This window comes from Cavia porcellus, unplaced genomic scaffold (genome assembly GCF_034190915.1).
Source record: "Cavia porcellus strain 051 isolate PalLab524CR breed Dunkin Hartley unplaced genomic scaffold, mCavPor4.1 scaffold_8, whole genome shotgun sequence".
In the NCBI taxonomy this organism is placed as follows: domain Eukaryota; kingdom Metazoa; phylum Chordata; class Mammalia; order Rodentia; family Caviidae; genus Cavia; species Cavia porcellus.
Window position 1 is genome coordinate 94203884 of NW_026947491.1, and position 23355 is coordinate 94227238.

A 23355-nucleotide genomic window follows, 5' to 3' on the forward strand; every position below is an offset into this window, starting at 1 on the left:
TGCAAAGTTCCACTTAGTGAGAAAACGAAAGGAGTTTATAGTGTGGCAGGTGACACAGAATGAACATGCAGACAACAAACACGCGTGCGGAATGAACGTTCTCTGCTGCAGTGTGGGTGCTGCTGCTGCTGTCCCCGAAGCCAGCCATGGAAGGCGTGGTCCCCGGGTGGCACCGTGGGAGGCAAAGGGGTCTTTGAGAGGCGGGCCCTGGTGGGGAGTCCTCTGGTCACTGGGGCTGGGCTCTCCCTTTCCTCTCCTGTCTCCTGGCCACGAGGGGAACACCTTTCCTCTCCTGCACACTCCGGTCTTGACCTGCTCGTCCGGGGCACCGCAATGGTGCCGAGCCGTGCCGGGTCAGGAAAGGCAGCACTCTCTGGTGTGTTGTCACAGTGATGGAGAGCTGACCAGCACGGGCTGCGAGGGAGTTTCAGGTGTGACCCGAAGGAGCCTGTGACATCGATCGAACTGGGATATTTTTGTGTGCTGGAAAAATGACAGAAGCAGACACGGAAGGTGAATGCCATCATACACCACGTGGGGGAGTTTCATGCGACGCCTGCACAGATTTCTGTGCCTTCCCAGTCTTCCTCGGCTGGGGCGTCTGTCCCTTTTCCCTCACTCCCTCTCTCTCCCTCTTTAGGAAGGAAGGAGCCTTCCTTTCCAGTGCAGACACCCTCCGGATCCCGGGCTGGGACGGGCTCAGGATCCCGCGCTGGGAACCCACCCAGCCGCTGGCATCCCATACAGGCTTTGCTGTCCTCTGGGCCCATCCTTCCTCAGGTCCCTTCCTCGTGCCCTAAGTCACCCTGGCTGCATGGCCTCGGAAGTGCTGGCCAGCAGCAGCTCAGCTGAACCCGGTGAGGAATAAGGATCCACCAGACGGTACACGCTCCCGCAGCTGTTACCTCCCCAAATAGATCCCCTGTGGCGCTGGTCCAGTCAGTGGCTGTGGAGGGCCCCGGTATTTATTCCTTACTGCTGTTCTCAATTTAGAAATTAATGAACGTTTCTCCTTTATATAAGAGCGCTGGCTTTTTTCTTCCCAGTACAGGAATCGAACTCAGGAACTCGCACTTGCCAGGCAGGCGCTTGTGCCACTGCGCCACATTCCCAGCCCGATATCCCTGTTTTAAGCCAATTTATAGGCCCGGAAGAAGTGGGTTGTTTATGGAGAAAACAGCACAATTCACTGGAGCAGAAAGTAGCTTTTAAAAAGGCAGCTCAAATTCTTGGAATTTAGGAAAGAGACCTAAAGAGAGAATAGCCTGCTTCTTTTCATCTGGAGAGGGCTTTTAAACGTGAGGTAATGGCTTCCCTTTGTGGTAAGGAAGCCCCATGGAGCAAACCTGCCAGTTTCACCGCTGCAGACCGTGCAGGCAGCAGGGCCCCACGTGTCCCCACTCCTGTGGGGTTCCAGGCCTGGCACAGGCTCCTGAGTAGATGCCTGCTGACCCAGCTCCTCACGCCGCAGGCCCAAGGCGGGATTAGTATCTCACTTATTAATGGTTGACAGGGCACATTTAATGAAAACTCAAAAAATCATAATTCAATTATTGTTCATTAAAGAAAGACGTCAGGCTACCCACAGGGGAGCTGAGCCTCCCACGCTTTTGGTCTCCATGGCACGTGGCCTGCCCTAAGAAGGGCAGAAGGAGAAGTCCACACATCAGGCTTTTTTTGAGCATGGAAGACAAATTATGCCATTTTGTAGGGAGCAGAAGTGGCAGGGACCGGGTACCTGGAGGGGCAGTGTGGGGGCAAAAGACACTTGGAGCCCAGAGCACTCACTGTCTGCCATCTGTGTGGGGGAATCTGGCCACAAGGAGCCCCAAAGAGGGCCGTCAGTGACAGAGAGAATGACGCCGTCACCTGGGGAGCGTTTGCTGTGCTGTGGTGGCAGTCACACATGGGTGGCTTCTCCGAGTCCTGGCCAGCGGTGTGAGGAACTCCCAGGGCCTCTGTTGTATGCAGAGGAGAAAGAATTTGTCCAAGCACAGGGATCACGCTCAGATTCGGGCCTGGTGTGCCTCTCTCAGGAGGTCCCCCTCTTAATCACTGAGCTATGCCAGCTTGCAGGTGGGCCCACAGGCCAGCCCACAGCCCCAGTGTACAGCAGGTGGTGGGGGTGATGCCGCAGGTAGGAAACTCATCTGGTTTCTGCAGGAGATAACTGAACCCATGCGAATAGCATAGAGGTCTGTGTTTTGTTAATTAATTAATCTTTTTGAGACAGGGTCTCACTATGTAGCCCAGGCTGACCTTGAACTTACTTTGTAGCCCAGGCTGGATTTGAAATCCAGGTGATCCTCCTGCCTCAGCCTTCCGAGTGCTGGCATTACAGGTGTACCCCATCATGGCCTGCAGAGGTCTGTGTTTTTGATCAGTGGTTTGCTCCTAACCAGGGGCAGTTTCCTGGAGCTGTCTAGTGAGAAGAGGGACTGCTCTGAATCGCCTGTCACCCAGATCTCTGTCCGCCCTGCCCCAGGCCACGCACCTCTGATCTCTGTGTGATGATGTTTCTAGGTGGGACCAGATGGGCTCAGGCCAAAGCTTCTTCCCATGGTGCTCAGGAATGGTTCATAGCAGACTCCCTCTTGGTTTTGAAAAATAAACCCACTCATCTGGGTTCCTCCCCTTGTTATCCGTTACCTCAAAGAGAATGACAGGTTTTTTACTGCACTCCAAGGGGAGTTTGAATTCTTACCAAAATCCCAGTGCAGCTGTGCACGACTCCTCTGAGACCCAAGGGCTGTCTCAGAATCAGACAGACAGTGGGACCATTTCTGAAACACTGGGAATCATAGGCGTGAGCTCAGGTCGGATGGAGCAGGGCCTCCCCACGTGGGCCATCACATGTTGAGCCATGTGATTCTTGGTCATGAGGGATGCTCTGGGCAGCGCAGGACGGTTAGCACACTCCTGACTCTGTCCTTAGATGCGGACGACACCTCTGCCTCTCACACTAAGACTGTGTCAAAGGTCTCCTGGAAGGCAAAGTCGTCACATGAGAGCCACTGAAATGAAGTTCAGCCCTGAAGACCTCTGAGCGATAGACTTTACTGAAATGGGCCCAGGAAGAGGGGGACATAAATATCTCTTAGTTCTTGTAGACACATTCACCGGGTGGACTGAAGGATTCACCACTCAGACTAAATCAGCTCTCATCGCAGCTAAGAAACTCCTCTCTGAGACAGCGCCTCCATTCGGTCCGCCCACCTCTCTAGGCTCCAACAATGGCCCATCTTTCACAGCTCAGATCACTCAGAATTTAGCTGCAGCTTTAGAAATCAATTGGAAATTACACTGTGCCTTCCAGCCTCAACGTTCAGGCCAAATAGAAAATGAACAGAAAAGGAAACTATCTCAAAACTGGCTCTGGAGACTGGCGAAAACTGGGTAAGTCTTCCTTTTGCCCTTCTGCATGCGCGATGTACCCCCCACCTCTAGGGCATTACTCCCTTGAGGCCATGTACGGTCGACCACCCCTTTGACTCCTCATGTCCAAGACGATCAGTTGGCTGCTGTCACTCGTGGGAAACTGTTAAGTCCTTACAGGCTCTCCTGCCCTTCTAGCACTGGACCCGCCGCTTGTTTCGGGGCCACCAGACTGTTCCTGAAAGACCTGATGACCCCTGGCAGCTCAACCTGGTGATTAAATTTACATCAAAGGTCACAACCCACATCCCTAGGCACCCGAGGGGAAGGACCTAAGCAGTCACCTTGAGCGCTCCCACGGCCATTGGATTAATCACTCCCATTTCAAGCCCACAATACCTGAGCCTCCAGCTAAGTGGACTATGTATAACTAATATCGTACCCGGATGGTCAGCACCTCAACCCTTGATTCTGGCTCTCATGGTGGTGGGAACAGGGACCTCAGTCCCTCACTTTGGGAAACATTCAGGCCTCTGGACTTTGTATTCGGTCTGTAAATTTCTCCTTAAAGCACTGCCCATTTTGAATTAATTGTAATTCAACTGTGTATGTACAAAATGTCCCTTACCCCCTCAGCCAACATTTAGTCTCCCTGCCGGGAACTTGGTTTGCCTGTACAAAGGGCCTCATCCCTTGCTCTCGTCTGGCCGTCTTCACTGGACCTGACCCTGAACTCTGTATCCTAACTCGTGTTCTTCCCAGAGTGTCCTGGTGTTCTGGAGAAGGAGGGAGGGAGCATATGGGGTCATCCAGCCTCACTAGCCCCAGTCCTAGTCCCTGTCCTTTTAGCATTAGAAGTAACTGTTTCCACAGCACCAGGAGCCACAGCCCTCATAGTGGGAAGCCAAAATGACCAGATACTAAGCAAAGACACAGCCCGAGATCTGGGCACACTGGAACAAAATGGTCATCACCTGGATGAGTCTAAACTCCCTGGCTGAGCTGGTCCTTCAGAACTGGCGAGGTCTAGAGCCTCTATTCTTAACACAGGCACCCGGGTCTATGCCTGGCCCTTGGTGAATCTTGTTGTTTTTAAGAAATCTTAATCAGCTCAGAAATCATCTAGCTGATAGGAAAAATGGGAGACATTATCAACAGAGTTGATTGAAATGTTTGTCCTCCATTGCCCCGTGGCTGACCAGCCTACTCTCGGCTCTGGCAGGACCCCTGAGTCACTCAGGAAATGGAGTGACCAGCCACACTGTGGGATGTCGGGAAAGAATCTAGATGTTTTGCAGAAGTCTGGGCAAGCCTAGGAGTGGGAATCCTTTGGCACAGAAACTTGCCTATTGTACATATCTTCTCTGCCATGACCCATGTGGCTCCTGAGGTTCTTGGGGTTCAGGACCTTGAGAGGATGAGAAAAATAAAGAAAAGACAAAGCTGGGGCCAGGTGGAGCCCTCACCCTCCTGATGGAAGGAAAGGAGCTACCTAACCACTGCAGCACCTTTATTTACTACTGGGAAAGATGATGTCAATTTCAGGCCCTCTGCCTAGCAACTCCTTTGCCTGGCAGGCCTGGGCCCCTTGCCTTCTTGGGGCTGGAACAACTTATTATTATGGTCTCTCTGTTTTTTCTGGGCTGTCCTTGCTTTGGCCCCACACATGTGGTCAATCTCCAGCTTTAACGGCTCCCTACATCTCCCTAGTGGTCAGTTGAAGCTGGAAGAGCTGTGTTGGAGAGCTCTGTAGATCCTTTTATTTTAAGTGCAGTCCAAAGATTTTAAGTCTCTGCATTCTGCAATTGAAGCCCTGTGCAGGCCATTAATCTGTTATAGGAGTCAGCCACCAGTGCAGCTGGCAAGTGCAGAGAGGTATTAGTGATTTGAGTTTCCTTTATAACATACTACTTTAGCATTGTTTTATACACCTCTAGTATTCAAGACCAAGTTGAGGTGAGACCTGTTTTAAACACAATCAATTTTTGTTATCTATCAACATCAGTTAGGTCTCCTCAGGAACCCGGAAACCAGCTACAGCAGCTGTTGGTTCTTCTGTCACTGTCAGCCACTCGGGTGAGTCACGGCCATTGCTTGACCAAGTTGATTTCTGCGAAAGCTTGGGAGACTTTTGTTCCGGGTGACTCTCCTTAGGCACACCACACACTGATGATCACTTTCCTCAGTGGTCTCACAATCTTCTTGGTCACAAGAGGGACTCACTGAGTATAGGATGGCGCAGCAGAGGTTCCCTTATGTCCTGAGTTCTCATTGACCTTGAAGGGCCAGGGCCAAAATACTGGCTGTCCTCTTAGCCCATCTGCCTCTCTGATTGTTGGTCTCCAAACCTCAGTTGTTGAACATCCAGAAGAAAAGACTGATAACAGTACAATGTAGTGAGAGGCATTATCATCTTATCTAAATATCAAACATCTTACAACATAAAATAGAACCATGACTCCCAAGCTGCCCGCATTCTGCTTGGCAAGCCAAAAGTGCGTGCAGCACTCTCCAGCCCATGGGGAAGCTTTGGCCCTTTACTCAAGAGACTAGTAAGACCCTGCCCAGCCTCCCACATCACTGGAGGATGCATCAGGAGGTCCCTTTGGGCCTATCTGGGCCCCGCCCAGTAACCCCCCAGCTGACCACAGCTGCCTGCATTCGGCTTGGCAAGCCAAAAGTACACCCAGTGCTCTCCCGGCCACGGGGAAGCTTTGGTGCTTGCTGCAAGCTGGAAAAGCCCTGCCCAGCGACCCCAAGTGGCTGGAGCCATCTGCTAAGGTCTGTCTAAGGACCTCCATTCAGCTGGGGAAACTCCCTACAATAGGGACAGATATTCTCAACCCAAGAAACAATTGAGACCTTGCCTTTGGCTTCCTTAAGGGAATATAGGAAAATGACAAAATAAAAGAGCAAAATGCAATCGCAAGCCTCCAGCCCATCCTAAGCAAACTTAGGAGACATGGACATAGAAGAAAATGCAAGCCCTACACCTGAAACTTCTGAAATGATAGCAACTGAAGTTAGGAAACAACTCCGGGAAGCTATAAAAGAACTCAGACCAGAAATAATCTCCCAGGTAAAAGAAAAAAATGATAAAGGTAGTGGAAGAAATGCTGACACATCTAAAGAAGACATAGTTAAAAAATTAGAGGAACAAAGCAAAAAGATGGAAACCTGGAATGAACAATATAAGAAACAATCAGAATGCATGAAACGGATTCAAAGAGATATACAGTAAGTCAAAAATTCCATCGAAAGTTGGCAAAACTGCCTCAATGAAAGTGAAGATACTTTCGGACCTCGAAGACAAGATTGCAGCTAGTGAACAGGAAGGGAAAGAGCTTTTAAAAATAACAAGGAATCAGGAAATAACAATTCAACAGCTGCAAAATGATGCAAAGATTATTGGTCTTACGTACAGTTTTGTTCAATTCTTTTATACCAGCTGATACAGGCTACTCTTTTTAGGATAACAAGAGGCATAATGGTAACCATTGTTGATCACCTAGTAATCCTTTTTTTTTTCATTTTATACTATGTCCATCCTCCTGATCTGACTCTGTTTTGCTTTGTCACATTGGGGTTTTCTTTGGTCCATCTTGTTTTGTTTTGTTTTTTTGTTTTTTGGCTTTTTAAAAATCTTTTTCCTTTTCCTCTTCAAAGAAAAAGTTATAAAAACTGTGGAAGTAATGGAAACTAAAATGTGTGATTGTTAGCGTAAAAAAGAGAGGAAGGGGTGGAAGGTGATCTAAAGGATATAACTGCAATTATATTTAAATGTGTAGGATAGAGAACCATATTGCTGAGTTTTTCTTGGATCATTGAACAGTACTGACTGCAATCTCACTGTATTAATCTCCACTTTGTATGCTTTAATTTTGTAATCTGGACAGCTGTTTGTAAGATGACAATGTGTGATCTATTAACTGGTGAACTCTTACTGTATATTTTTTCTCTTGAAATTCTGTATTACTTCTAGCCTTTTACTGTCTTGCTTCATTTAGTTTTGTTTTTTTCTTTTAAAAAAAGATGATACAAAGAAAAACAACATAATATTGATAGAAATAAATGAAAAGGTGACAACACAAATGATATCAAGAAGCTATTTACAGAAATAATAGCTGAAAAATTTCCCAAACATGAGAATGGAAACTGACATACAGCTCAGTGAAGCATATAGAACTCCAAATAGCAATAACCAAAGTAAAACTATACCCAGACATATAATAATCAACATCCCAGAAATCCAACATAAGCACAGAATAGTAAAAGCTGTTAGAGAGAAGAGACAGATCACTATAAAGGAAAGTCTATCAGAATCGCAGCAGACTACTCAACACAAACAGAGAAGTCAAGAAGACCATGGAGTGAAGTATTTTAAATCCTAAAGGAAAATGATTTCCTACTGTTCAATGATCCAAGAAAAACTCAGCAATATGAGTTGTATGCTGCAAAACTGTCCTTCAGAATTGATGGAGAGCTAACCTATTTCCAGATCAAACAACAGCTGAAAAAAAAATTCATGAAAACCAACCCTGCAAAAATACTGACATTCTAGACAGACATAGGAAAACATCACTAAGCAAAGCAAACAGTTAAACAGAGTGGAGAGGTAAACAACAACAGCAGGAAGATAACAGGTCAAAAATAAACCAATATGTAACAGTAATAACCATTAATTTAAATGGCTTCATTTCACCAATTAAAAGAAACAGACTGACAGAATGGATCAAGAAACAACATCCAACCATATGCTGTATAAAAGAAATCCATGTAACCCAAAAGGAAACTCATAGACTGAAAGTCAAAGGATAGAAAGCAATACTCCATGCAACAGGAACCCTTCACAAACGGAGGGGTAGCTATTCTGTTTGCAGGAAATGTGAACTTCAAACCAGCAATGATCAAAAGAGATTTTAAAAAAGGCCACTACATACTAGTTAGGGGAAAACTTCAAGAGGAAGAGATAACAATCTCAAATATTTATGCACCAAATTTGGGAGCACCCAGTTATACAAAACAAATATTAACAGAAATGAAAAATCAAATAAGCAATAACACAATTATAACAGAAGACCTTAACATGCCACTGACACAAAAAGACAAATCAACTAGACAGAAAATCAGCAAAGAAATAACAGAACTGAATTATATTTGTGAACAAATGGACTTGGTGAGTATATACAGAGTGTTCCACCCCACAACATCGGAATATACATTCTCTAAAATAGACCACACACTAGCCCACAGAATATGCTTAAGTAAATGCAAAAGAACTGAAATTATCCCATGCATGTTATCGGATCATAGAAATTAATGATAAAGAACCTGAAAACTCCTCACAAACATATGGCAATTGAATAATACACTCCTGAGCAATCAGTGGGTCACAGAGAAAATTAAAGAAGAAATTAAACAATATCTACAAGCAAACGAAAATACAAATATAACTTACCAGGACCTGTGGAATGCAATGAAAGCTGTCCTCAGAGGAAAATTTATTGCAGTGAATTCTCACATCAAGAAAACAGAACAAACACAAATAAACAACTTGATGCTACACCTCAAACATCTAGAAAAAGAAGAGCAAATCAAGCTCAAAAACGAAAGAAGGGAAGAAATTATAAAGGTCAGAGCAAAAATCAATGCAATAGAAACTAACAAAACAATACAAAGAATCAATGAATCAAAGAGTTGGTTCTTTGAAAGAATAATTAAAATTGACAAGCTCCTAGCCAGCCTTATTTAAAAAAGGAAAGAAAAACTCAAATTTATGCAATAAGTAATGAAAAGAGTGAGATCACTACAGACCCTGTGGAAATACAGAAGATCATCAACACCTATTTTGAAAACCTCTACTCTTGTAGGCTTGATAATACAGAAGAAGTGGAAGCATATGATTTATAATATGATTCCTAGAAACATATGATTTATCAAAGCTGGGTCAAGAAGATATAAAACTGCTGAATAACCCCATTTCAATTAATGAAATTGAAAATGTAACTAAATCCTTCCAAGAAAGAAAAGACCAGGTCCAGATGGATTCACTGCAGAGTTTTACAAGAAATTTAAAGAAGACTTAATGCTGATGGCCAATCACCCTAATGAACACAGATGCAAAAATTCTCAATAAAATATTGGCAAACAGAATGCAGCAAATCATCAAGAAGATTATACACCACGACCAAGTGGGATTCATCTAGGAATGCAGGGATGGTTCAACATATGCAAATCAAGAAATGATATCCACCGTATCAATAGAACCAAACTAAGAATCATATGATCATTTCTATAGATGCAGAAAAAGCTTTTGATAAGGTCCAACACTCATTCATGGTAAGAACCTTATAAAAAATTGGAATAGATGGTCTTTACCTCAATATGATAAAAGCCAACAGCCAGCATTATATTAAACAGCCAAAAACTGAAAGCTTTTACTCTAAAATCAGGAACATGACAAGGATGTGCACTATCACCACTCCTATTCAAACAAGAGAGAGAAATTTAGGGAGTAAGGATAGGAAAATAAGAAGTTAAATTATCAATATTTGGGGCTAGGGATTTAGCTCAGCAGCATAAGCGCCTGCTTTGCAAGCAGGCAGTCGTGAATTCGATCCCTGTTACTGATAAAAAGGAAAAAGACAAAAAAAAAAAGCAATATTTGCTGACAGCATGATACTCTACATAGAAGATCCCCAACACCCCACGGAAAAGAGTCCTAGGTATAATAATTAAATTCAGTAATGTAGCTGGATACGAAGTCAATGCTCAAAAAACAATAGTATTCCTAATACTCAAACAACAAACTCACGGAGCCAGAAATAAGAGAAGCCACACCCTTCACAATAGCATCCAAAAAAAATGAAATACTTAGAAATCAATCAACCTAACAAAAGAAGTAAAAGATTTATTCAGGGAAAATTATAATACCCTGAAAAAAGAAATTGAAGACAATCTCAGAAAATGGAAAGACATTCCTTATTCATGGATACGAAGAACACACTGTGAAAATGACCGTTCTCCCAAAATTGTTATACAGATTTAATGCAATCCACATCAAAATACCACTAGCATACCTCATAGACCTAGAGAAATCATTCCTAAAATTAATCTGGAACCAGAAAAGACCTAGAAGAGCAAAGGCAATTCTGAGCAACAAAGGCAAGGCAGGAGGCATCACAACCCCTGACTTGAAGTTATACTACAAAGCTGCTGTAATAAAATCAGCTTGCACTGGAATAAAAACAGACCTGAAGATTAATAGAATAGATTAGAAGATACAACTACAACTACAAACACAATGAGCCACCTTATCTTTGATAAAGGGGCCAAACAGGTTCACTGGAAGAATGACAGTCTCTTTAATAAAGTGGTGCTGGAAAAACTGGCTCTCCACATGCTGAAAAACTAAACCTAGACCCATGCCTATCACCATGTACTAAGCTAAAATCAAAATGGATCAAAGATCTAAATATTAAAATAGAAAAACTAAATCTACTGGAAAACAAAGTAGGTAAACATCTTGAAGACATAGGGATAAGTAGAGAATTCATGAACAAAAATCAAACTGCTTGGGAAATACTTCCCAGAATCAATAACTGGGATCTCAGGTTATTAAAAAGTTTTTGCATGTCAAAAGAAATCTCCAACAGAGTAAAAAATAGTCAACTGTCCCTCAGACAAAGGCTTTCTGTCTAGAACATACGAAGAATTTTAAAAAAATCATACCCCTGAAATTCAAAGACCCAACCCAAAAATGGGCATCTGAGATGAATACATAGTTCTCAGATAAATACAAATGGCAAATAAATAAATGAAAAAATATTCAACATCATTGGCCATTAGAGAAATGCGAATTAAAACCACACTGAGATTCCATCTCACTCCAGAAAGAATGGCCAGGATCAAAAAAACTACCCACAACAAATGCTGGAGAGGCTGCGGGGAAAAACGAACTCTCTTGCACTGTTGGTGGGAGTGTAGACTGCAACTATTGTGGAGATCAGTCTGGAGATTCCTCAAAAAGCTGACCCAGCTGTTCCACTTCTGGACATATTCCCAGAACTGAAAACATCATACCACAGTGACATATGTGCACCCATGTTTGTACAGCACAATTTGTAATAGCCAGATCTTGGAAACAACCTAAGTGTACAACAACTGAGGAATGGATAAAAAAGATGTGGTATTTTTATACAAAGGAGTACAACTCAGCTATAATGAATGATCACATTGAGATATTTATAAATAAATGGATACAACTTGAGACCATACTCATAAGTGAATTAAATCAAACTCACATGTGTAAATACTGTATAGTCTCCCTAGTGTAAGAAATGGTTAAGAGTACATAAGATACAAAAAACTCAATAAATACAGTGAAAGGGTAAGAATCTGCTCAAAGGAAGGAAAATTATATCTCAGGGAAGAGGAGGAAAAAGAAAAAAGTATTTACAATTGTATAAGCACAGTTACGATAGCTAAGATGATGGCGCTACAAATTCTATATGTTTGTAGAACAAAGCAGTTAACATTCACAGGATTGGAACAATTCTGCATGTCTGTGTCTGGTGAGCTGAGGAACTCTTGAAGATCACTATGTAAAATATCAACCTTAGTTCTGTTCCTAGCACCGTGTTTTGAAAGCCGTATCACCATTGTTTTGGGCTCTTTACTATTGTTATTTATTTGTCTTTTTTGTTTCTTATTTTCCTAGTAATCTATTTTGTTTTGTTTTTTGCTCTAATGCAGAAAGGATAGGTATACATGTACAGGCTTATACATGCCTAGAACTTCTCCTAAACAGTTTATGAGAATCGATTATATTATGTGTGATGAAACGAACAGCTACTTTGAAGAAAAAGAGACACTATGGTGACCAGGGCTGATTCTGTGTCATCATGCTGTGAAATCCAGCAATGCTTCTATTCTTTGTTCAGAATGGTTTTAGTCTGTTTTGTATTGTTTAATTTCAACATACATGAAGGTATGGACAGCTATTTTGAAGAGAATAAGAGACATTATGGCAGCCATGTTGATTTCCTAGTGTCTGGTTTTGAAGACCTGAAATGCCTTCATTACTCTCTTCTGATCAGTTTTATACTATTTTGTTTTGTATGAATTCGTTGAATGTGAAGATATGGACAACTATTTGGAAGAAAACAAGAGACATTATGGCAGCCACTGTGGCTCTCCTGTTGTCTTGCTTTGAAATCTTTGTCGCTTACATTGTTTTGCTTCTGATCTGCTTCATTCTGTTTTGTTATACTTAGTTTTACCCTTTTTAAAATAAAAAAGAACCATTATTTTTTAACAACCATGGCTGTTTTAACATTTGAATACTTGTAGAATATTAACAATTACATATTTTATACAGAAAATTAGAAATCAAACCAAATACAACATTGCAGCATAAAAACATGATGACATTTTGAAAAACACTTGAATTTTCATTTTGACATCCAATTTCTCCTTTCTGGTCAATCATCCCTATTGAATACATAAAAGCTTTTACCTAATTTGTTGACCTTTAGTAGGAGGTACATCTCATAAATTTTTGTTAGAGGCAGAGGTCTGAATCTGAAACAAAAGTTTGTCACATAAATAATTTGTTTGACATTTTTTTGAAGACCTGAACATCTGGAAGGATGAATATATAAACAGACCATGAGGTTAAAATCAATCATTTGTCATAACCATATGGTAACCTTTGTGTGGGAATTTTTAAATTAAAAACCTTATAGTATTATTTCTTTTGATGATGACCAATGTGAACATCTAACAATAATATAATGGCTTTAGCCCGACTGTTTCCCATAAGGCTACGGAGATCACTGGGGCCTCCGATCAATGAACAAGAACTGGTTAAAACCATTACCAGGCAGCTGCTTCCTTATACATCAGTTGGAGTCCAGCAATCCCAACCCCAAGAGATTTTTAATTATCTTAATATAATTTTTGATGACTTATGAAAAATCCAATTATAACATTTAACCCTTTAATTTTTAAACAATGAGAGACTCTCAAGTTTTGATAAGCAACAATGTACGTTACATTTATACAACTAACTTTAGCATCATTTTGACTAACTGGGAACCCAGATGAAAGCATGCTTTTTAAGTCTATTATCCAAGTTAAACTTTGATTAAGTGATCTATAAATGCAAAAGAAAAAGGAAAAAGCAAAATTGCTGAGCTCAAAATAAAAAGAACATCTGTTCACAAATGGACAGACATGGACAGACAATCTGTACAGATTCAAACAGACGTGGAAACAAATGCCAAGTTGTTGGTGTCCCAAGAACTCTCCAAGTTCCTGGGGGCTATTTCACACCCCTTTGCTGAACTAGCTCACTTCATATACCCCGTGTCCTGGAGGTTGGAACACCTGTCACCGCCAGCACCCCATGCCCTCAGGGCATTTCTTAGGCACCCTGTGCCACCAGGACACTCCTGCACGGGCACTTGTGCTATTGGCTCCACATGTGTGAGTGCTCACTAGCTCAGCGACTTCTAGCAACAGCTTAACAGACTGGACAAACAGACAAACAGATACACAGACAGATTTACAAATATCTTTCACAATCAGAGTGTACTCAAACACATTTTAGCCAAATAGAATTACACAATTTTTTTTTTACAATGGTAGAATTTGTAATTTTAAATAGAGTAGTCAGATTTGCTGTAGGTCAATTAGCAGAGATTGCTTATCAAATAATTTAAAAAAGACAAAATCTTACTTATAATTAGCATATTTTTGTCATAGGACTTAGCATGCATTTCTATCACTACTTGGACCTTTTTATTTTTGGTTACCGTCTCCTGGCCATCCTGGGTTAATTAAGGTTGGTTCTAGCTCCACCCTTTTCTACGGTTATGGCATGGTCTCCAAGGCACCACTGTCACAGGACTGAGATCAGCTTCTTGAGAGGTAGGGTCAACTCCTTTCCTGGGTTTGGGCCCATAGTTTAGCTGGACAGCACTCACTGGCACCCAGATAGGTCATTTGGCTTTTCCTGAAAAACACAAGCACACCCTCGACCCCACATTAGTCCTGGACTGGGTGTTTTTATTGTCCGGTGTGGAGATCTCTCCAATGGACTCCTTTTAGCCTTTATTTAATTGCATTACCTTTCTGCTGCGGTAGTTATGTCTGTATTAGAATTTAAATATTTTAAATGGTATGCACTGCCGAGTGAAATCTATGATGAGGTGAGCTCTCCCTTTTGTTTTTTGAAATTTAAATTGTGAGCACATTTAATCATTTTTAGACCAGAGGATTATAAGGAGTCGCTGTGGTGAGGTATAGAGAAAACGGAAACTGCGTTTTGTATTTAGGTACCTTGGGCTCTCCTGCGACATGCAGGCGGTGCTCCCGCTCTGGGCTGGAGGCCCCGCTGTTGTTGGGGTCTGAGCACCAGGGCAGTGTAAACTTTTGATTCATAAAGCGAGTGCACAGGTGATGGGAAAAACCAGGGTGGCTCAGGCAGGCCAGAGCTGTGTCCCACCTCTCTAATATTAAAGTATCAGAAGATCCAGAATCCTTAGGTAACCTTTCTTTATTTACAGATTTTCCAGTTTTTGTCAAGGGAAGAATAACCAATTGAGCGATACAATAATCTAGGGTGATTCAAACTGTGTTTTGAGTAGATTGAACCATAGCCCTGATTTCTCCTTGCAGCTGAAACAAGCATTGTTTCTTTACCTTCTCTGTGTGGGCCAAACTCCAGGCTCAGCGGAGGCTTTGGTGCCCTCCCCTGCCTGGGGGCGCGTGAGAAGTAGTGAGAGGAGCAGAAAGCAGCAGTTTCTCCCTGTTAATAACCTTTTAAAATCTGTAGAGGGCCAGCTCATTTGTGTTGGTTTGCTTTTTCCCTAGTCCTACTCTAAGCTGTTTTTCAGTTTCCTCCCAAGAAATTTCGCAAGCTCTGTAGTGTCGATGTATTGACAACTCAAATTGACTTAAGAAAGCAGGAGGGACCTAAATAAACTTCGAGTTACATGAATCTCGAATTTGAAACAAGTACCTCTGTAGTAAACAATTTTGAAAAACAATGGAGTTTGAGAATTTATGTTACCAGATATCAAGACCCATACAAAGCCATAGTGAGACAGTGATATGCAGGAGCAAGCCTGTTATCAGCTGTGAAAGCCAAATGTTGAATTTTTACAAGTTGTAAAGTTTAGCTGTCATATTGGTTATTTGAAATTGTCTTTTGTAAGAGCACTTTGTAAACAGGAATCAGCAAACCACGAATCAGGAGCACATCACCCCCAACCACTAGGAGCCTGCCGGGCCAAGGAGGGCTGGGCCATCCCGGGGAGCAGTCTGAGCCATCACCCCCCTACCCTGTGGCAGGGCTGCCGCAGGCCCTGCTGAAAGTTCTGGATTTACATCGAGTGGCCCAGTGATACCGTCGTCTACACTTTGGACAGAAGGTTTTGCTGAATGGACAGTGAGTGGCTCAGTTAGGGTTATCAGGGTGGGGGTCGTGCTGCCATCTTTTCCCTGCCCAGGACCTGACTCTGAAGCAGTGCCTGGAGCCAGTTCCACTGTGGTTGTCTCAAGAAGCTTAAGATTATTAAGACCCTGACTCCCCCAGATCACAGAAGGAATGTAAATACTGGAATCAAGCATGCAACAAACAGGCCCTTACACATTTGTGATTCTTTTGGTGAGTTTGTCCCTTAGTTAGACAGCTGTTATAATCAATATACCTCTTTTCTATTTTCTTTTCAGGGGAAGGGGTTTCCCTCAGGCCCGTTTATAACTGGCCCTGGAGAGTAACGGAGTTTCAACGCCTCACTCTTTACACCTGATGAAGCCAATGTCATACCCTCCAGTGATGACCACTGACCTGTACCAGTGCACCTCTCCCCCTACGTGCGTGCACGTGGAAAGTGTCCCCTCGCCCTCAATCTCTTACCCTGTCCATGTTCTGGCACCACATGCCGTGACCCAGTGGGGGTCCTGAAGTTCTTGGGGTTAAGGACCAGAGAGAGGGTGAGAAAAGTACAGAAGGGACAAAGTTGGGGTCAGGGGGAGTCCTTGTCCTCCTGATGGGAGGAAAGGAGCTGCTTATCTCCTGCAAAGAAGGTCAATTTCAGCCCCTCTGCCTAGCAGGCCTGGGCCCCTTGCCTTCCTGGTGCTGGAATAACTTGCAAATCAAGCAAACAGGTTGCTTTGGTCTGTTTTTTCTGGGCTGGCCTTGCTTTAGTCCCATACATATGATCAACCTCCAGCTGCAATGGCTCCCAACACTAGTCCTCAGGTCTGTGCTTGTATCAGAGACACTTTGTACAATCTACTCCAAGAGTTGATTGGCAGAACTGTGAACTCTGCGTGGCAGGAACAGATTTTTTTTCTCTAAATGTCTAGCACTTAAGATTATCTACTACTGCAAAGGTGACCAATGCTCAAGAACTGGGGAGTGCTGCCACCTACCGGGAGATACCTCCATTCACAAGGACTCTGGACAGTGGTAGTCTCCAGGACTGAAGCCAATGATATTCTCTCCCTCAGCTAAGTTGACTGTGACAGCCAGCCTGCAGGACACTTCCCACTGATCCCTCCTGTTGCTATTCATGCCTTTGGGTTCACCTTCCCACACTTCACAGTTGGTTTGGAAGCAACGGAATATGCCAGAGCAATGACCATCAAGTGTGATAAACAAAAAAACTGTGGTTAATGCTGATTCTATTTTTTTTTGTACCATGGACTGAACTCACAACCTTGTGCTTGCCACGTAGACATATGTGCCGCTGAGCTAAATCTCTGGCCCAGTGCTTAGATTTTAAGTAATTTATTAACAGTACACTACCATTGATCCCCGAGACCTCCCTTCTTGCTTTGAACACAGCCCTTTGTTCTGACCACTTTCTGAAGCAGCTCTGGAAGTCCTTTTCTCTGAGTGTCTTCAGTTGGGATGTCATGGATACCTCAAGTTCCTGAATGGATCCAAAACATTGATCTTGCATGGTCATTTTGATTTTAGGGACGAGCCAAAAGTTGCACAATGCCACATCTGGTGAACGAAGACGATCGCTTTGAACATTTTGAATTGATCAGGATATTGAGGTGGCCACAACAGCACAACTAAAGATACTCATGGAAAAGGACTTCTGAAATTGCCTCAGGAAATGGCAAGAATGATGGAATGTGTTTGCAGGAACAGGCAGTGTTTCGAGCAGGGTCAATAGCCACATGCCTATTATAATAAATTTTTAAATTGAAACATTCATCGCACCATGTAGGAAACCTTTCTTCTGGTTTTTTGAGACAGGGTCTTGCCATGTAGTTCAGGGTTGGTCTTGAACTTGTGGCCATCCTCCTGCTTCAGCCTCCTGAGTGCTGGGATTACAAGCATGAGCCACCATACCTGGCTCATGTTGTGGCTTCTAAGGCTAGGTCATAAAGATATGGCTTTCAATCTTTTGGGTCATGAGCTGTGCAGGAAGCCAGCTGCTTTAAGGAAACATTCAAGCAGGCCCTCTAAGGAGGTTCACGTAGCGAAAAGCTGGTCTCCTGCCAACAGTCTTAAAGCTGTTGCTCTGGCCCGAGTCTAGATCCTCATGTTTCTACCACTGGCTGCTCAAATGAAAAACACTGGAGCCAGAAGCAAATGGACCATTCAAAGATGGTCCCTGAGGAAAGTGAGAGAGGCTTCTTTTGTGTGGCGTTACCTCTATTTTGGGAAGCTCAGGATAAGTGCCCAGACGACAATAAAAGAAAACTTTGTTCTGGCGATGTGGCAAAATTGATCCTGGGAAAGGAAGGACACCTAAGGGAGTCAAGAGGTAGTGAACAGCTTTAGTGAACAGTAGTGGTCCAGGCTGGAACAACTTTCACCAACGGCCAGCCAAGCAGTGAGCGTCTGGCAGGGTTTACAAAGATGGCACAGGACAGCCTGGCAGTTTTTCTGATGAGTTAGCAAGGTGAGATCATCGGGCTACATTAATGACCACGAAGCTGAGTATCCTAAATGTTCGGTTATGCTTTTGCGGTTACAAAGGTCAAGAAAACAATTACAAAGCCACGAAAGAGTTACAGAGCTAGGCAGCTTTTTTTTTTTTTTTTTTTTTTTTTTTGTCTTTTTCCTTTTTATCGGTACCGGGGATGGAACTCACGACTGCCCAGAGCTTGGCAGCTTTAAAGAACAAAGTTTTAAAAAGAACCAATTTTCCTAGTGCAGTTTTCCCTTTCGCTGGAGGTGGGCGCGTCTCTCCTTCACAGTAAGGGAACCAGACCTCTACCTCCTGGGCTCTAGCATGCGCGTTTTCTTTTCAGACACATTACCCTCCTGACAGTCAACTCACATGAACTGAGGTGTGAAGAGTGCGCTACCATGTTTCTATTCAGAACTTTGAATACCGTGCAAAAAGAAGGAGACCTTGAGGCCGGCCGCCAGTTTCAATCTGGCCTGAGCAATTTGGAGACTAACCTAGACCCCATTCTAAAATTAAGACAAAAAGGAGTGGGTGGGCTGGGAATTATAGTTTAGTGTTAAAGCCCTAGGTTCAATGCCCTTTACCAAAAAACCAGCCAGCCGCACAACACACCGTCAGAGAGATCCACCGAGTCACGCCACAGCCAGACTCCGAGCCTATGGAGCCTGCTGGTGGCAGGAGAGTAAGCCTTGGGTGACTGCTAAGCAGCAGCATCACTAACCCGCTTTCCGACCCAGGACCGCACTACACGCTGCGTTACATCTGCTGCATGATGCACGTCCCGGAGCTGGGCTCAACTTGAGTTTCTCGGAGCAGCGCCCGGCAGACACCGAGATGTCGAGAACCGTTGAGCCCAATTGATCACCCAGTGTCACCGGCGGAAGCCGCACGCGCTCGCAGCGGAAGTGTGGGATGTGCTTCCGGGGTGGGACCGGCGCCTGCGCAGTACGCGCCTTACGCAAGGCGGTACAGCCGCGCGCCGAGCAGTGGATAAACCGGAAGTTCGCGGCCGCCGTCTCGCCAGCGGGTTGGCTCCAGGAGGCCCCGAGGAGCGCGGCGCAGCGCCCTGTCCAGAACGCGGCCCGTCCCGGGGCCCCTCCGCGGCCCTCCACCGCCGCCATGAAGCTGCGGGTGCGGCTTCAGAAGCAGACGCGGCGGCTGGAGATGCCCGCCGCCGAGCCGACGCTGGGGCAGCTGCGCGCGCACCTGAACGAGGCGCTGCCGGGCTGGGGCCTCAGGTAGGCGGGGCGCGGGACCATGGCGGGGCCCGGGGGTGAGTGGGTAGCGGGCCCAGGGCCTCGCCCCGGGGCCAGCCCTGACCCTTCTCCGGGTCGCCGCCCGGGCCGGGAGCCTCAGGCCGCGGGGTGCGCAGCTGCCTGGCGCCGCCGGCCCCTCGACTCCCCCGCCGAGGGCGGGCAGGGCTGGCCCGGCCTGGTTCGGGACCGCGGGCTTGTCTGAGCCGCATAGCTAATGCTTTAGTGCCCAACTGGAGGTAGCGGATGGACTTAGGGTGACTCTGAGAGTTGGAGAAGGGGCGGTGAAGTTGAGGGGAGACCCGATCCTGCTGTTCACGTGTGGGGCTCAGGATGTCCTGGTTTGTTTCTCCAGAAGGTGTTTGCGGGGACAGTGATACAGGAGCGGGACAGGAGGGAGAGATGGAGGCCCAGGGGGACTGGGCAAGGGGCCCCGCTTCAGGTCCCGTGAGGATCCTCCCTGGGGCTTCGAAGGCGCGTTTCTCCAAAGGAAAAGAATCCTTCCTGTGCCTGGGTGTCTTATACCATACTGATATGCTTTGACCTTGTTTTTAGGGAATTCAGTAAACTGAAGTCATCTTCCTAACTTCATTTTTGGGTTAAAGCACTGCTAGATCAAAAGCGAGCTCTTTAAACTGCTTGGAAAGCGATGTGTTTATAATTCCTTGGTGTGAAAGCCCAGTGTTTTACGTGCTGGCATCGCCACCCCACCACACAGTCTCCACGTTTTCTTTCTAGGTTGTTCCCATAGAGATGTGTGCTGTTATTTTTTAATTAGGACTGTCTTAAGGCTGTGAAACGCAGTATGACTGTGCAGGAGTCCCGGCTAGTTTCTCTTTCAGTTTTGCTTTTACAGTTGAGCCTGGTTAACCGACAGGAATTAAACCTCTTGTGAAAGTAAATGGAATCTTTTAAAAGTGTGTTCTTTTGATAATGAGGCAATTTTAAAATGTGTCCAGTATATACATTTGTGTATATGTATATGCCTACATCCTGTCTCTCTGAGAAAGGATCTCACTGTGTAGTTCTGGGTGGCCTTGAATTCACTTTGTAGCCTAGCGTGGCGTTGACCTCACAGCAATCCTTCTGCTCCTGCCTCCCAAGTGCTGGGATTATAGACATGCACCACCATGTCCAAGAAAGTATTGCTTAAAAGCCTGGAGTTTCTAGAATGTCATTCTGCGATGAAGTTAATTTCCCCTCCCGGTTCAGAAAGTAAAGCCCTAGAAAACTCTGACTTCAGAAATAATGCTTCCTTTTTTTGACAGTGGAAAGGAGAACTGACAAGTTTTATCTTTTCTACAAATAGATATTTGAATGTACATTTTACTTGAGTGTTTTAAACAAAAACCATCGATCCCAAACACATTGTTCCTTGTGTTTTTCCTTTTTCTCCCAAAGTTGTGGTTTTTGTGGGTAGCTGGTGGATTTTTCAGCAGTTTCGTTTATCAAAACATTTTGAAAACAGAGGCCAAGCCACTTGTTTTCTGATCAGCAGAAATACTTTGATTCATTAATTTCTTGAGCCAGGTGTGGTAGCCTGTAATCCCTGCACTCAGGAGGCTGAAGCAGGAGGACTTGGATTGAGGTCAAGGCCAGCCTGAACTACATAATGAGACCTTGTCTCAAAAATACAAAAACAAAACAAACAAAGAGTTTCTCTACTAAAGATGCTTTAATTTATAAAAAAAATTATATGTGAAAGGGAAATTAATTACTTGTAACACTTTCAACATGTAGCATCAACAAAAAATATGACTTCAAAGGAACTCATGTTTTGCTTATCTTTAAAAAAATGTGCATCACAGCATTAAGAGAGTAAATGTCACATCAGATGTTTACGAGGGGGTTCCTTACCTCACTTCTGCCGCGGGAAGCAGTCGCCCTGGTAGGCAGAATGGGTGGCAGTTCATGGCCCCAGCCTTCCCAGCCCTTGGTGTGTTGGGCGGTGGAGTTTGGGGTTTGCTGTCTTCTGTACAGAAGGCGTCATGACTGACCAGGAGGCTGCCTTGTGCCTGTCCTCGGCGGTGGGAGATGACTTTGCACTGTCATCTGCACACCCTTATGAATGTTACTTAGAACAAATTCTCCTGAAAGGATGCAGCTAGGCAGCCCCCGCTTTATGCCCTCCCCAGTTCTCCAGTTGATGAGTGGGGTTGCATTTGGGGCTCTCTATCTGTCAGATATCCAGGTCCCCTGGTCTTTTGAAACCTAAGTTCTAGTGGTAGGTGTCGGGAAGACAGGTAATAGATAAGTAAGCACAGTACTTTCCAGTGGTGTTAGGATAAAGATAAATGTTGCCGGAGGCTTTTCCTGAGAGGTGACATTGAGGTGAGGCTGTGTGGAGAGCAGGACTCACTTGCGCGATGACCTGGCTGGGTGACGGCGAGGCCACGCTGCAGGGAGGCTAGTTTACTGCCGGGCACTCTTGGGAGGAGCCCTGAAGCGGGGGAGGACAGCCTCAGACGTCCTGTGGTGGGGTAGTGCAGTGCCTGGCTTTGGCCACGTGAAGGCTGTAGCTTCATGCAGAGGCGTGATGTGGTCTCAGATTTTAGAAAGAATTTCATTGAATCCTTTCTATCAGCTGTAAGATGCACGCTGTTTTATGTGACAGGAAGGGGCAATGCTGTGAATTAAATGATGCGGCCTGAAGTCTGGAAAGCAGTCCTGTGTCAGAGATGCCAAACTGTAAAAACAAGGTGTAGCTTAGAAGGAGGAAAACGTGGCCTGCTGGGAGAGAAGTACTTGATACTCCCGGCCAGCGTTTTCACTATGAGGAGGCTTTAACCTCTGCGTTTTATGATAAGAATAACAACTTAGGGTTTCACTACCTAGTTCTAGAGTCATGCCAAGATGTGCTCCAGATGCGCTGCTTAGGGTGGTGCCAAGAGGTGGCGCTTACTGTCCTTATCTGTCTCTCTTGGCAGTTCTGATACCCGCTATGCAATTACCCTGAACAACAGAGATGCCCTCACTGGAGACGAAGAGACCTTGGCGTCATATGGGATTGTTTCTGGGGACTTGATATGTTTGGTTCTTGAAGATGCCATGCCGGCACCTAACTTGCCTCCATCCACAGATTCAGAGCATTTCTCCGTCCCGAATAATGACCACCCCCCTCTGGCCACCACCGCCAGCCAGGCCAGTGTCCCGGATGAAGGACAGAGCGATTTATTCCTTGGACAGGCAGCCCAGTCCAGTGTCGGGCAGGATGATGAAATGGTGGGTATCAAACATGAAACGCTTTTCAGAGCTTGGCTTTCCTTGATGCTCTGAGAAGTACTGGTTCTTAAATGAAATTACCATGTTATTGAAGGACAAGGTAGTTGTTCAGCTTAAAAACAGCTGTGGTTTGTGTTGAGGTGCAGGCAAGGTTGTGGCAGTTGTGCGATGCTCAGCTGTTTCCTGCCCGAAGTCACGGTACGTAACTGAGCTCAGGCAGTGGCGAGTTGTTGCTCCCTTTCACAGCGTGCGTGCTGCTCTGCCCAGACGCTGTAGTTCAGTTCTTAAAGCTTCTTTAAGAGCCTTCACCAGCAGTGCTCCGTGTGTTCCTTGATTTAATCTTGCTTTGGAAAATGAACATTTTTGTTACTGTTGGAAGAATGTGCACGGTGTTTGCACTCCGTAGTACCGGGGGCGTGCTGTTGCGTGCGCTTGTGATTGGATTCAAAGTGCACAATACAGGAAAGTAGGTTAGAGCTGCGTATCGTCTGTAATTTCCTTTGTGGTGTTTCTGCAAAACAATTTTGACAGAAAATATAGTAAAGTGGTAACTTACTGAA

At 44.7% G+C, this 23355-nt stretch overlaps 1 protein-coding gene and 1 long non-coding RNA gene across 6 annotated transcripts in view; one reads left to right on the forward strand and one right to left on the reverse strand.

Annotated features, from left to right (window-relative positions):
• Positions 1-19341, reverse strand: LOC134477438 (uncharacterized). Of its 2 annotated transcripts, none has more exons than XR_010049525.1 (4): positions 19042-19341; positions 2495-2649; positions 1870-1958; positions 1-483 (listed from the first exon to the last, which is right to left on the reverse strand). It is a non-coding gene; the product is annotated as an uncharacterized LOC134477438 (long non-coding RNA). The 2 variants fall into 2 exon arrangements; XR_010049524.1 differs by having other exon boundaries at positions 1789-1958.
• Positions 19307-23355, forward strand: part of Fbxo7 (F-box protein 7) — a 17198-nt gene continuing 13149 nt past the window's right edge. Inside the window, exons 1-2 of one of the 4 annotated variants that reach the window (XM_003462312.5) lie at positions 19307-19558; positions 22501-22795. In XM_003462312.5, the coding sequence (XP_003462360.1) occupies positions 19440-19558; positions 22501-22795 (414 nt within the window). In that variant the 5' untranslated portion in view covers positions 19307-19439. Of the gene's footprint in view, positions 19594-19891; positions 19932-22500; positions 22796-23355 lie in introns of those variants that run through there. The other 3 variants (XM_005000136.4, XM_063255548.1, XM_063255547.1) reach the window with 3 other exon arrangements.